Source organism: Cantharellus anzutake (assembly GCF_015039405.1).
Source record: "Cantharellus anzutake strain C23 chromosome Unknown EI90scaffold_7, whole genome shotgun sequence".
Classification (NCBI taxonomy): Eukaryota; Fungi; Basidiomycota; class Agaricomycetes; order Cantharellales; family Hydnaceae; genus Cantharellus; species Cantharellus anzutake.
The window spans coordinates 174,645-186,768 of record NW_024066957.1 but is presented as its reverse complement, the minus strand read 5'-3'; the positions used below and the strand labels follow the sequence as shown (position 1 = coordinate 186,768).

Sequence of the window (12,124 nt, the reverse complement as noted above, 5' to 3'; positions counted from 1 at the left end):
TCTTGTATCAGTCGCTTGGGTTAAGCTAGATGGACTAACCAAAATCATTAGCCCCTCCATAAGAACGAACAACACAACTTATCGAGGATAAATACTGGACCTCGCCCTATTCGCCTGCGAAAACTTTCATAAAATAAACTTGGCCGCCTTATTCATATCCATCCCCCCCGTATATTCCGGGAAGATACTCTCTAACGGCTCTCCTAAACTTCTCACAGTGCTCGTTCACATCCTCATTCACACTCCTACCCCCCGGCCCCGACTTCGCCCTCCCGCAACATTCCCACTCCCAGCCCCGCCATCCAGTTCCCCGGCTACAGCCCTCCCCGCGATCTTCTCCATAACACATTCTTAATCAGAAAAAGGATAGTACTGGTAGAAAAAAACTATAAGGGACTCCATCCGATTCTGAGTAGGATTCTCAACCAATGGTTGATCGTATTCCGATAGCACGACGCAGAACATGCGGGTTCGAACCAGTAAATTCATCTTTTACGCTTGGGGCGTTGACCGCCCACGTCAAACATGACAGGTGAAGGAAAAAGTTGGAGTTCGTTATTCAGAAAGCTAATGGGAGGGGGGGTGAAGGGACATATTGGATATTCATACCAAACTTCGTCCCCGTCTCAGTCCTCGCCCTCAACACATCGGCCGAATTAGGTACGTAATTCCTCGAACATATCCTCCTCGCACGACCCAAAAAATACGCCGCTGAATTCATAAAGTAGAAGTCCCCAGGTTGGGGGAATTTCCCCCATCCCCGCCACCACACTATTACTTGCATCCCACGTCAGGCGGCTCCTGAGAGCGCCAAAGGCAGGCAGAATAAATGAAGCAACAAGTAACCAAAACCTAGATCATGCTCTAAATTGAATGGGATGAGACACCGCGAGACGCTTGAGTGTGATGCGCAGTACAATGGAGTCATGGACCTTGTCGGCGCAGCGCTTGATCATAAGAAAAGGAAATTGGGCTGCAGATAACGGTTTTTGGAAAATCATAAGACAGCCGATGGCCACTTCCTTGCATCCAGAAAACTTGAATAAAATCTGATTGCTCTTCCATGATGAGCAATGAGAAGACCGTGCAGGATTCCAACCTACACCGGCGCTTACCGCCGGTGATGATGATAAATCTATCTTAATACCCCGCGGCCTCGTGATGACGTGGCAGTGCGGCTATCCCGTCCTAACGCGTACATGGGGGGAATATCTATACATGGTGGTATTCTGGTTGGTGTATTCGGGTGTCAATGATCCTCGGGTTCTGTGGTGTCCATAGGTATTGTCGTGGTGATAAAAAATAAAAATAAGAAATGGAAAAAATGAAGAGGTTCCGTCTGTCCCCTGCAAGTTCTGTTCTGCTTCGTCTATCCTGTGAGTCGGTCGGGCGATGGCGGTCCTCGCGGTGTGTTTGTTGTCGTCGGTTTGTCGCCTGTCTTGCTTACCGCCGGTGCAGGTCAATTCATATCGAGTTGGCACACTCATCCTGTTCGCTCCTCTCTTGCAGTAGGACATGATGTCATCCACCCGTTCCGGTTACTTGACCAGTCTGAATCATGCTGCCGCGCGGATTACATAGAATTCGCCGCTGAGGATTAGATGTCCACGACCAAATGTATATGCTATACCCTTCCATAATCAGACGGAAGCCTCGTGGTTCTGAGTATGTAGGGGCTCACACGTGCGTTGCATGCCCAAAGCTCCCTCTCCTCCATCACCTTGTCCGCAGTCGATCATGTCGGTGCAGCAAAAGGCTGAAGCTCTCAGGAAAAAGATCGATGACCTCCTTGTGGCGGGAGTTGACATTGCGGTCCCAATTCTCAAGATCGTCAATGCTACGGCTGATTGGTGTCCCGCTCTAAAGATGGCGACTGGCGGTGCACTCTCCATCCTCGACGAAGTTAAAGTTGGCAATAATTTTTGCCTGGCCATGAATGAAAGCTCACTCTAGTTTGCGTCATGTAGAAATTCAAGGACAACAAGAAGGAATGGACTGATTTTGGGAAATACGTGGTCGACACCGTGGCCGATGTGGTTTCAGCCATAAAATCCTATGATGCGTCGGCGGAAGAGGCAAAGCCGTGGGTGGAGAGTATCACAAAGCTCGATAGGTAAGTTGTATTTGTTTTTGGTGGTCTTTGATATCGTTGCTTACATCAAGTCTTAGGGCGCTACAGACGATTAAGTCCGAAATCGAACGACGACTGAAAAAAGTAGAGAAACGACCGGCTGTCCTGAATGTTTTGTCCTACTTGAGAGACCCAGGAAGAATCGATGGTTTAAAGAAAGGCTTTGACAAAGCATTGGCGTCGTTTCAGGTAGCTCTCCTTACAGTATACGTTCCATAACCACCTTGACCCTCGGCCGATGCAGCTTAGGACGAATCTAATCAGTGGTTCCAAATTAGCGGCCATAGAACGTCGTCTACAAGATGACAAAATCCTTGATAGTCTCCGATACCCTGATATCGCCCACGATGATTTCACTCAGGCGTGCCTAAAAGGAACTAGGATTGATCTCACGGAGCGTATCATGACATGGTGTCGCAACACTGGGGAGAGTGAGAAACGGCTAATGCTACTCACTGCTGTGGCTGGTGCCGGCAAGACTTCTATTGCACTCACGATAGCAGAACGATGTGCTAGTGAAGGGGACATTACGCTGTTACTGCACTTCTTCTTCAAAGCGGGAGAACGGTCGCGGCCCGATTTTCTATTCAGCGGCATAGCTCGGACTCTAGCAGACTATGACCCGGTTTACCGCACTTCTATCATCTCCGCTCTCCGAGAAGACCCTTCCCTTTCAACAGCCCTACTCGCAAAGCAATTCGAGAATTTGGTGGCTCTGCCTCTCCTCCATAAGCCTCCACCTCCCGACCGTCCCATGGTGGTTATCATCGATGCTTTAGATGAATGTGACAAAGAAGTGTTCGAGTCCTTTGCCGATGTTCTTCGGGAGGAAGTGCCTAGGCTACCATCTTCCATAAAATTCTTTATCACATCACGACATACCGATCTTGTTAAACGCGCCCTCTCACCCCAATTCCCTATCGGTCACCTTGCTATTGACCTTTTGGATGACATAAATGTGCAAGACTGTGCTACATATATACGTTTCGAGCTGCAAAAGCTGAAGAATTGGCATCCCGATTTACGGCGCAATCTTCAGGATGAGGATAAAACAGTTCGGGAGATCTTGGAACGTGCGAGTGGCTTGTTTGTTTGGATCAGCACCATCTTTCGCTACATGAAGACAGCCAACAGGGATCCCATGAGGACGTTAGAAGGCTTGCTCGATACTGGTGCCAAACGATTAAAGGTCCCTGCCGAGGGAATGATGGACCGCTTATACACGAGCATTCTGAAGAAGTGTGATTGGGAGGATGAAGATTTTTCCCATGACTACCCAATTGTGATGGGAGCAATCTTTGTCGCACAGCAGCCTCTGTCCATCACAGCCTGGGATACAATTTTGTCACCTTTCCTCAAGTCTCCTGTTCGATATTCGTTGGCTGAACTTGCTCCTCTGCTCTCAGGAGTTGAGGATTTTCACATTCCTGTTCGCATCTTACACCAATCTTTCCGCGACTTCATTGTCGATCGGATTGTTCCCCCATCAATCAGCCCTCATTGCATCCCAGTAGATGTAGGGACAGAGAATGCCAGAGTTGCCCTGCGATGTACTGAGATTCTGAACGAGGCTCTTTGCTCTGTAAAGGGTTTAGGGCTGATTGAGAACTTGTCCAAAAAAGACGAGCTGCCGCTCATTCCCTCGGAGCAGTTATCCGAGCACTCTCATTATGCATGTCGCCATATTGTCCATCATCTCAGTGGAGTCCAGGAACCATCAGAGGAGCTGGATGGGTTAGTTGGCATGTTTCTCAGTCAGCAAGCAACTCGCTGGGTGGAAGCCTGTGTGAGGATGGAGGGGTACATTAGTATCTCATTACTCCCTGAGTGGGTTAAGGTGTGGTTTGTCAATTGTGTTAATGAAACTACCTAACTGCCTCGTGATCTTTCAGTTGGCTGTTGGTTGCAGGTCAAAAGGTGCTGTGTGCACTTTGGCCAGTATGCTTGTCCGGCTCGTCCAGAATTTGAAGTTTTTTGCAAGATTTCAGGAGGCATATGAGGCAGCAAACGATTCTGTTGAACTCTGCCGTTACCTTCTTTTGGTGGACTCGGGGTCCTACTCCCTGGATTTGGCCAAGTCACTTGGGGCTCTTTCTTCGGCCCTTTCCACACTCGGACGGCACTCGGAGGCGTTCCCATTTATTGAAGAAAGCGTCAAACTCCAGCGCCAACTGGTTGCTGTTCACCCAGGATCATACACCCCGGGTTTGGCCGCCTCACTTAACAATCTATGTTTTGCTCTTTCCAAGCTCGGACGGCACTCGGAGGCGCTCCCATTCATCGAAGAAGGTGTCAACCTCTGCCGCCAGCTAGTTGCTGTTCACCCAGGATCATACACCTCCGATTTGGCCGTCTCGCTCATCAATCTGTATGACGCTCTTTCCAAACTCAGACGGCACTCGGAGGCACTCCCATTCATTGAAGAAAGTGTCTACCTCTACCGCCAGCTAGTCGCAGTTCATCCAGGATTATATACCCCGATTTTGGCCGCATCACTCGACCATCTGCGTGGTGCTCTTTCCTATCTTGGACGGCACTCGGAGGCACTCCCATTCATTGAAGAAAGTGTCAACCTCTACCGCCAGCTGGTTGCTGTTCACCCAAGATCATACACCCCAAGTTTGGCCGGCTCACTCAACAATCTATATTCTGCTCTTTCCAAACTCGGACAGCACTCGGAGGCGCTCCCATTCATCGAAGAAAGCGTCAACCTCTACCGCCATCTGGTTGCTGTTCACCCCGGATCATACACCCCAGATTTGGCCACGTCACTCAGCAATCTAAATGATGCTCTTTCTAATCTCGGACGGCACTCGGAGGCGCTCCCATTCATCGAAGAAAGCGTCAAACTCCGGCGCCAGCTAGTTGCAGTTCATCCAGGGTCATACACCCCAGGTTTGGCCCTGTCACTCAACAATCTATATTTTGCTCTTTCCGAACTCGGACAGCACTCAGAGGCACTCCCATTCATCGAAGAAAGCGTCAAACTCCGGCGCCAACTGGTTGCTGTTCACCCGGGATCATACACCCCGGATTTGGCCAGCTCACTCAACAATCTACATGCCGCTCTTTTCAAACTCGGACGGCACTCGGAGGCACTCCCATTCATCGAAGAAAGTGTCAAACTCCGGCGCCAACTGGTTGCTGTTCACCCGGGATCATACACCCCGGATTTGGCCACGTCACTCAATGACCTATATTTTGCTCTTTCCAGTCTCGGACGGCACTCGGAGGCGCTCCCATTCATCGAAGAAAGTGTCAGCCTTTCCCGCCAGCTGGTTGCTGTTCATCCGGGATCATACACCCCAGATTTGGCCAGATCACTTGACAATCTGCGTGGCGCTCTTTCCCATCTCGGACGGCACACAGAGGCGCTCCCATTCATCGAAGAAAGCGTCGAACTCCGGCGCCAGCTAGTCGCAGTTCATCCAGGATCATACACCCCGGATTTGGCCACGTCACTCAACAATCTATATCTTGCTCTTTCCAATCTCGGACGGCACTCGGAGGCGCTCTCATTCATCGAAGAAAGCGTCAAACTCAAGCGCCGGCTGGTTGCTGTTCACCCAGGATCATACACTCCAGATTTGGCCACGTCACTTACCAATCTACATGCCGCTCTTTTCGAACTCGGACGGCACTCGGAGGCGCTCCCATTTATTAAAGAAAGCGTCAACCTCTTCCGCCAGCTGGTTGCTGTTCACCCGGGATCATACACCCCGGATTTGGCCACGTCACTCAACAATCTATATTATGCTCTTTCCAGTCCCAGATGGCACTCAGAGGCGCTCCCAGTCATCGAAGAAAGCGTCAAACTCCGGCGCCAGCTAGTCGCAGTCCATCCGGGATCATACACACCGGATTTGGCCTCATCACTTGATAATCTGCGTGGCGCTCTTTCTCGTCTCGGACGGCATTCGGAGGCGCTCCCATTCGTCGAAGAAAGCGTCAACCTCTACCGCCAGCTGGTTGCTGTTCACCCAGGATCATACACCCCAGATTTGGCCATGTCACTCAACAACTTATATTTTGCTCTTTCCAATCTCGGACGGCACTCGGAGGCCCTCCCATTCATCGAAGAAGCTGTGAAACTCCGGCGCCAGCTGGTTGAGATCAACCCAGGAGCATACACCTCACAATTGGCCAATTCACTCGGGAATCTTCGCAATGCTCATTCCGAGCTTGGACGTCATTCTGAGGCATAGATGGTCCACAGTTGAGCCACCCCAAGTTCCGTGGTCCCTCTCATCCCCCTTGTCATTGCGTTTCTTTGCTACCTGCTCATCGAGAAAACTAGCAATCCTACCTCATATTTTTTTTATTGGACAAAGTAATTATAGCCGCTAAACCCATAATCGCAACTTATAATCCCAATATGAAGGATACTCATTTCTTTTATCCAACACGTTTCCCTTTCCGTCGCTCATCACCGATGTACTGGTCCATGTTCAAGTTTCTGCATACCATCGTAAGCGATGACATTGAGGTTTGATGGGTGATGAATGTTGATGCAACGAAAGGCCCAACTGGCAGGTCAATATTGTCCTATGTATCATGAGGGGGACGTGTAAGTCGAGAACTGTACTAGTGAAGCTAGCTCAACTGTGCGGTGACTTGGGCTAAGGGACACAACATGCTTCGATCGGACTTTGGACTATTATCTCGACAACAGTATGCATTCCTATCGAACGCCTTATTAATATGTGCGTTTAAAGGGAGCTGAAAGTCTAAAGTGTGTGAGACCGATTGGTTGTGATGTCATCAAGAGTGGCAGGCTGGGACGAGCACGTCGGACTCGATCGGCACACTCGGTGCATTCCCGACAACCCCATGTCTTGACTCTCAATTACCTCTGCTTCGGAGATGCACCCATCTCGTCCCACCCACCTGTTTCCCCCAACCCTCTCGTATGCTTAGGAGACACAAAGCTTTCCTCATACCCGATCATTCCGTCGAAGCAATTGTTGATTAGTGAATCATTTCTTGCCGCGCGCCCTCCATAGTTGACTGGTGTTCCCCTTGTCACCACCTTCGTGCCACCATCTGAAGTCTTAGTTCTGATTCATTCGGACGACGAAGACAAGATTTGCTTTTTGTAAGGGCACTTTGGACATTCGGTATGTTTCTTTTTTTTTTTTTTTCTTCTTCTTTTTACGCTTTCTCCCCGGTTTATTGCGTGTGTTGCCAGCTCTCCCTCATGTAGGTAATTGGCGCCGCGCTCCGAACACGTAGAATGTTGGAGCTACTGTTTCAAATTCGTGACATCTAACAATCTTTAGTGGAGGGTTAGGGTCAACGGCCGAACGAGAATGGCACTTTTTGGAATCGGATGGGGAGAAGTCGCTGGCATTGCTGCAGAGGTCGTGAGTTTGAGGGTGTTTTTTTTGTCGATGAGTGGTGTCCTTTTCATTGAGATGGACGTTTTTGCAGATGAGCTAGTTTCTGAGTAAGATGAAGTCGGATCGATGTGATCAGTAGGAGTGGAGTGAATGATGGGCGAAGTGGGTAGTAACGGGCAGCGGAGTCGTTGGAGCTACTTTATGGAGTATTCATGGAATGGCAATGCTTAATAGTAATTTATGAAAATTTTTGCGGGCGAATAGGGTGAATAATTCTCCGTAAGTTTTGTTCCGCAGGATGTCGATCGATCCTTTTCACTGGTGATGACGTCTTTTCTAGGCTGGGGAGGTGCATGATGCGAAGACTGTTGAGTAGTACATTTTTCTTTCGCTTATCCATTCCTTCTTGGTCACAGACGACAGCAACTCTGACAGCCATGTAGATTGACGCCTGTGCTACTTATATCAAGCATTAGAAAAGGGCGAGAACGCGCAGTGAGTTAACAATACAACGCCAAATTATGGGATCGAGAATCTAAAAATTAAATTGAAAATAAGGATTCCCGATGACGGGCGAGCTCCGCACACAAGCCGCAATGCGTAAACGGACTCCCCGCTAGTGCAGTTCCAACCCAACACCCGGACAAGCCGCCCAGATCCGAGGTACCACCTCCCCAAGCATCCATGCGGTTATACGTGGGAGGTAGGTTCCACCAAAAAATGGGTGCGAACACGTTCAGATCACGGATGTAGAGATTCTGAAACTGTGATTCGTTGGTAAATTATGCGAGAACACTTGGACGAAGGCCAACTCGCGCCGAGAAGTATTCCGTGGCGATGCCAATGATCGGGCCGATCGTGCGTTACATCATCGGGGAACGATCAGAAACGTCAAACAGGCCTACTAGAGCTACGTTTACCTGACGGCGCTCAATTGTTGTCATTCAACCCGCTCATCGTGCTACGTCCCTCCCCTCTCTCTTCTTTTTACTTCCATCCTCGCTCTCATCGTCCTACCACTGAACCACCTTACCCAACTTGAACCCCAAACGGGCAACTGTTGCCCCTTTGCAAACCCAGCCGTTCTCTCTCCGTCGTCATCCCCTTCTACTGGCAGCACTTCCTTCTCCCGCCTCACATGGAAACGCGCGAGTCCTGCTCTGACTCCATCGATCGTCAAATAGCCGCCGACTCAAGAAAAGTATTGTTGTTGAGATCCGGGGAAAGCGAGAAGGGCACGATTGTAAAGCAGATGAAGATCCTTCATCAGGGTGGGTCGAGCGATGATGAGCTGTTGTTGTGAATCCGAAGCTGGTAGAGTGTGCCAAGCGCATGACGTCGAGAGGATATTGGGTAGTGACAAGGTAGACCACCCTTGGTTGGTGAGTTTCATGGAACGTGATTACTTGATTCCCACCTCGGCGACTCTGATGAACTCGAACGCTCGGACTCGGCTCAGTACACTCGGCACATATCCCTGACGTGTACCTGATCTCTGCTGATTCGAATTTACCCTCGTTTGCCACCAATGGACTCTATAATTTGGCCTACAAAAATATCTCAAATCCACACACCAGCCACACATCGAATCCATCCTTTCCTTCAAAGACCCACCCATTTCCTCCCAACCGCTCATCCCTCCTTGCATTTCAGGAGAGTCTCCTTCTGGTCGGATCGAAAGCAAAAGAAGGAGTGCACGGAGAGGCGGTATTATTGTTACCAGAGGGCCTAGGAGGAAAGAACGAACCCAGTCCAGTCGCACGTCTACATGGTCCCGACATCTCTAAGTGCACTATGCAGTATCGTCTCTTTCAGACAAGCTCGATCTACAGCGCATTCAGCGGACAGCAAAAAGTACGCACATTTCTTGTATCAGTCGGTTGGGTTAAGGTACTTAGAAGGACCAACCAAAATTAGCCCCTTTAGAAGAACGAACAACTAAACTTACTGAGGGTGCCTTATTCGCCTGCGAAATTTCACAAATAAATTTGGCCGCCTCATTCCCGCCCGTATATTCTGGGAAGATACTCTCTAACGGCTCTCCTAAATTTCACACTCCGCTCGCTCACATCCTCATTTACGCTCCACCGATGTGTTAAGCGGCGAGGGCTAAGACGGGGATACCGGAAACGAAGTTGAGTATGGGCCAGTTGAAGATCGAGTCCATATGTTTTCTTTTTCTTTTCCCCTCCCATTAGCGTATGCTAAATAATGATCTCCACCTTTTTTTTCCACATGCCATGTTTGACGTGGGCGGTCAACGCTCCGAGCGTAAAAAATGGGTTCACAGTTCGAATCTCTCACTTCCATCATGTTTTGCGTCGCGCTACAATCAATCACCATTGATCGAGAAGAATCGGATGGGCGCTATTTGAGATAGCTTTTCTCAGAGTAGTATCATCCTTTTTCTGAATAAGAAGGATGTGTTTATGGAGAAGATCGCGGGGAAGGCTTTAGCGGAGGGACAGGGGAGTCGGAGTCGGGGGTGCGAGTTAGGGTCATAATTCCTTAACATATCCTCCTGAACTCAAAAAGTACGCCGCTGAATCCGTAAAGTAGAAGCTTCCATTCCTGCCACGACCAAGTAAATCGGTATCGGCACCACGCCAATCAGCACTGAAACAGCCCCATGGCCAGAGTTTTTGTGTCTTCTGGATATTTGGCTTGCAGGGCTGCTCCTGAGAGCGCCGAAGGCAGGCGGAATAAATGCAGTAACGAGTAACCAGAATCAGTCCAGAACCTAAGATAATGCTCCAAACTGAATGGGATGAGACGCTTGAGTGATGCGCAACAATGGGGTCATGGACCTCGCAGCGTTTCAGGCCGCTGTCAATACGGCGCTTGATCATAGGAAAAGAAAAATTGGGTTGCAAAGAACGGTTGTCAATGATAGCTAGACAATCACATTCTCCGGTAGGCGTTGACGCGCGGCCGACGGCCACTTCCTTGCATCCAGGAAATTTGGATAAAAGATGATTGTGCTTCCATGATGAAGATCGTGAGAAGCGCCGGCAGATTCCAGCCTCACTGGCGCTTACTGCCTCGAAAGTCGTCAATTCATATCGAGTTCGCACATCATCCTGTTTGCAGCTCTTCTCTTGCAGTAGATAAGCCAGGACTTATTTTCTTGATCCGTCCCAGTCCGAATCATGCCACCGCGCGGACTACATGAAATTCGCCGCTGACATTGAATTAGATGTTCTGTATGCTGTCCACCAAATGTATATGCTATGCCTTCCTCGATCATCCTTCCATAATCAGATGGAGGTCTCGTGGCTCTGAGCATATAGGGGCTCACACGTGCATCGCTCTCCCAAAGCTCCCTCTACTCCATCACCTTGTCTGCTATTGACTTGACTATGTCGGTGCAGCAAAAGGCTGAAGCTCTCAGGCAAAAGATCGATCACCTCCTCGTGGAGGGAGTTGACATCGCGGTCCCAATTCTCAAGGTCGTCAATGCTACGGCTGATTGGTGTCCCCCTCTAAAGATGGCGACTGGCGGTGCACTCTCCATCCTTGACGAGGTTAAGGTTGGCAACAATTTTTTGCCTGGTCATGAATGAAAGCTCACTCTAGTTCGCGCTGTGTGGAAGTTCAAGGACTACAAGAAGGAATGGACTGATTTTGGGAAATACGTGGTCGACACCATGGCCGATGTGGTTTCAGCCATAAAATCCTATGATGCGTCGGCGGAAGAGGCAAAGCCGTGGGTGGAGAGTGTCACAAAGCTCGATGGGTAAGTCGTGTTTGTTTTTGGTAGTCTTTGATATCGTTCCTTACATGAAGGCTCAGGGCGCTACAGAAGATCAAGTCCGAAATCGAACGAAGACTGAGAAAGGGAGAGAAACGACCAGCTATCCTAAATGTAGTGTCCTACTTGAGAGACCCCGGAAGAATCGATGGCCTAAAGAAAGACTTTGACAAAGCGTTGGTGTCGTTTCAGGTAGCTTTCCTTACAGAATACGTTCCATAACCATCCTGATTTCCTACCAATGCAGCTTAGGACGAATCTGATAGGCGGTGCCAAATTAGCGGCCATAGAACGTCGTCTACAGGACGATAAAATCCTCGATACTCTCCGGTACCCTCATATCGCCCACGATGACTTCACCCAGGCGTGCCTAGAGGGGACTAGGATTGATCTCACGGAGCGTATCATAACATGGTGTCGCAACACTGGGGAGAGTGAGAACCGGCTAATGCTACTGACCGGTGTGGCTGGTGCTGGCAAGACTTCAATTGCACTCACGATAGCAGAACAATGTGCTAGTGAAAGGGACATTGCGCTGTTACTGCACTTCTTCTTTAAAGCGGGAGAACGGTCCCGGCCCGATTTTCTATTCAGCGGCATTGCTCGAACTTTAGCAGACCATGACCCGGTTTACCGCACTCTCATCATCTCTGCTCTCCGAGAGGACCCTTCCCTCTCAACGGCCCTACTCGCAAAGCAATTCGAGAATTTGGTGGCTTTGCCTCTCCTCCATAAACCTCCACCTCCCGACCGTCCCATGGTGGTTATCATCGATGCTTTAGATGAATGTGACAAAGAAGTGTTCGAGTCCTTTGCTGACATTCTTCGGGAGGAAGTGCCTAGGCTTCCATCTTCCATTAAATTTTTTATCACATCGAGACATACTGATCTTGTTAAACGCGC

The 12,124-nt window shown here is 49.4% G+C and overlaps 5 protein-coding genes across 5 annotated transcripts; 3 read left to right on the top strand and 2 right to left on the bottom strand.

The window, feature by feature from the left end:
* Positions 1-1,458: 1,458 nt before the first annotated feature.
* Positions 1,459-6,569, top strand: EI90DRAFT_2967279 (uncharacterized protein). Its single transcript, XM_039055596.1, has 5 exons — positions 1,459-1,908; positions 1,968-2,113; positions 2,170-2,320; positions 2,376-3,968; positions 4,024-6,569. Exons 1-5 carry the CDS (start codon positions 1,693-1,695, stop codon positions 6,334-6,336), a joined length of 4,419 nt encoding a protein of 1,472 aa, XP_038920644.1. The 5' UTR covers positions 1,459-1,692; the 3' UTR covers positions 6,337-6,569.
* Positions 6,570-7,003: 434 nt separating this feature from the next.
* On the bottom strand, positions 7,004-8,320 carry EI90DRAFT_3039066 (uncharacterized protein). The gene is made up of 5 exons (XM_039058913.1): positions 8,224-8,320; positions 8,029-8,173; positions 7,790-7,965; positions 7,320-7,533; positions 7,004-7,248 (listed from the first exon to the last, which is right to left on the bottom strand). Exons 3-4 carry the CDS (start codon positions 7,823-7,825, stop codon positions 7,327-7,329), a joined length of 243 nt encoding a protein of 80 aa, XP_038920643.1. The 5' UTR covers positions 7,826-7,965; positions 8,029-8,173; positions 8,224-8,320; the 3' UTR covers positions 7,004-7,248; positions 7,320-7,326.
* A 523-nt stretch (positions 8,321-8,843) lies between these two features.
* EI90DRAFT_3039060 (uncharacterized protein) lies at positions 8,844-9,262 on the bottom strand. Its single transcript, XM_039058912.1, is given in 2 exon segments — positions 8,844-9,198; positions 9,218-9,262. 2 exon segments carry the CDS (start codon positions 9,249-9,251, stop codon positions 8,873-8,875), a joined length of 360 nt encoding a protein of 119 aa, XP_038920642.1. The 5' UTR covers positions 9,252-9,262; the 3' UTR covers positions 8,844-8,872.
* Positions 9,263-10,502: 1,240 nt separating this feature from the next.
* On the top strand, positions 10,503-11,577 carry EI90DRAFT_2412072 (uncharacterized protein). The gene is made up of 4 exons (XM_039052984.1): positions 10,503-11,000; positions 11,064-11,206; positions 11,263-11,397; positions 11,469-11,577. The coding sequence occupies exons 1-4, from the start codon at positions 10,830-10,832 to the stop codon at positions 11,482-11,484; spliced, it is 465 nt and encodes a 154-aa protein (XP_038920641.1). The 5' UTR covers positions 10,503-10,829; the 3' UTR covers positions 11,485-11,577.
* Positions 11,463-12,014, top strand: EI90DRAFT_2908207 (uncharacterized protein; the record flags this gene model as incomplete). The annotated part of the gene is made up of 1 exon (XM_039054315.1): positions 11,463-12,014. A coding segment is annotated over one exon (552 nt), but the record flags the coding sequence as incomplete, so codon positions are not given.
* Positions 12,015-12,124: the final 110 nt, after the last annotated feature.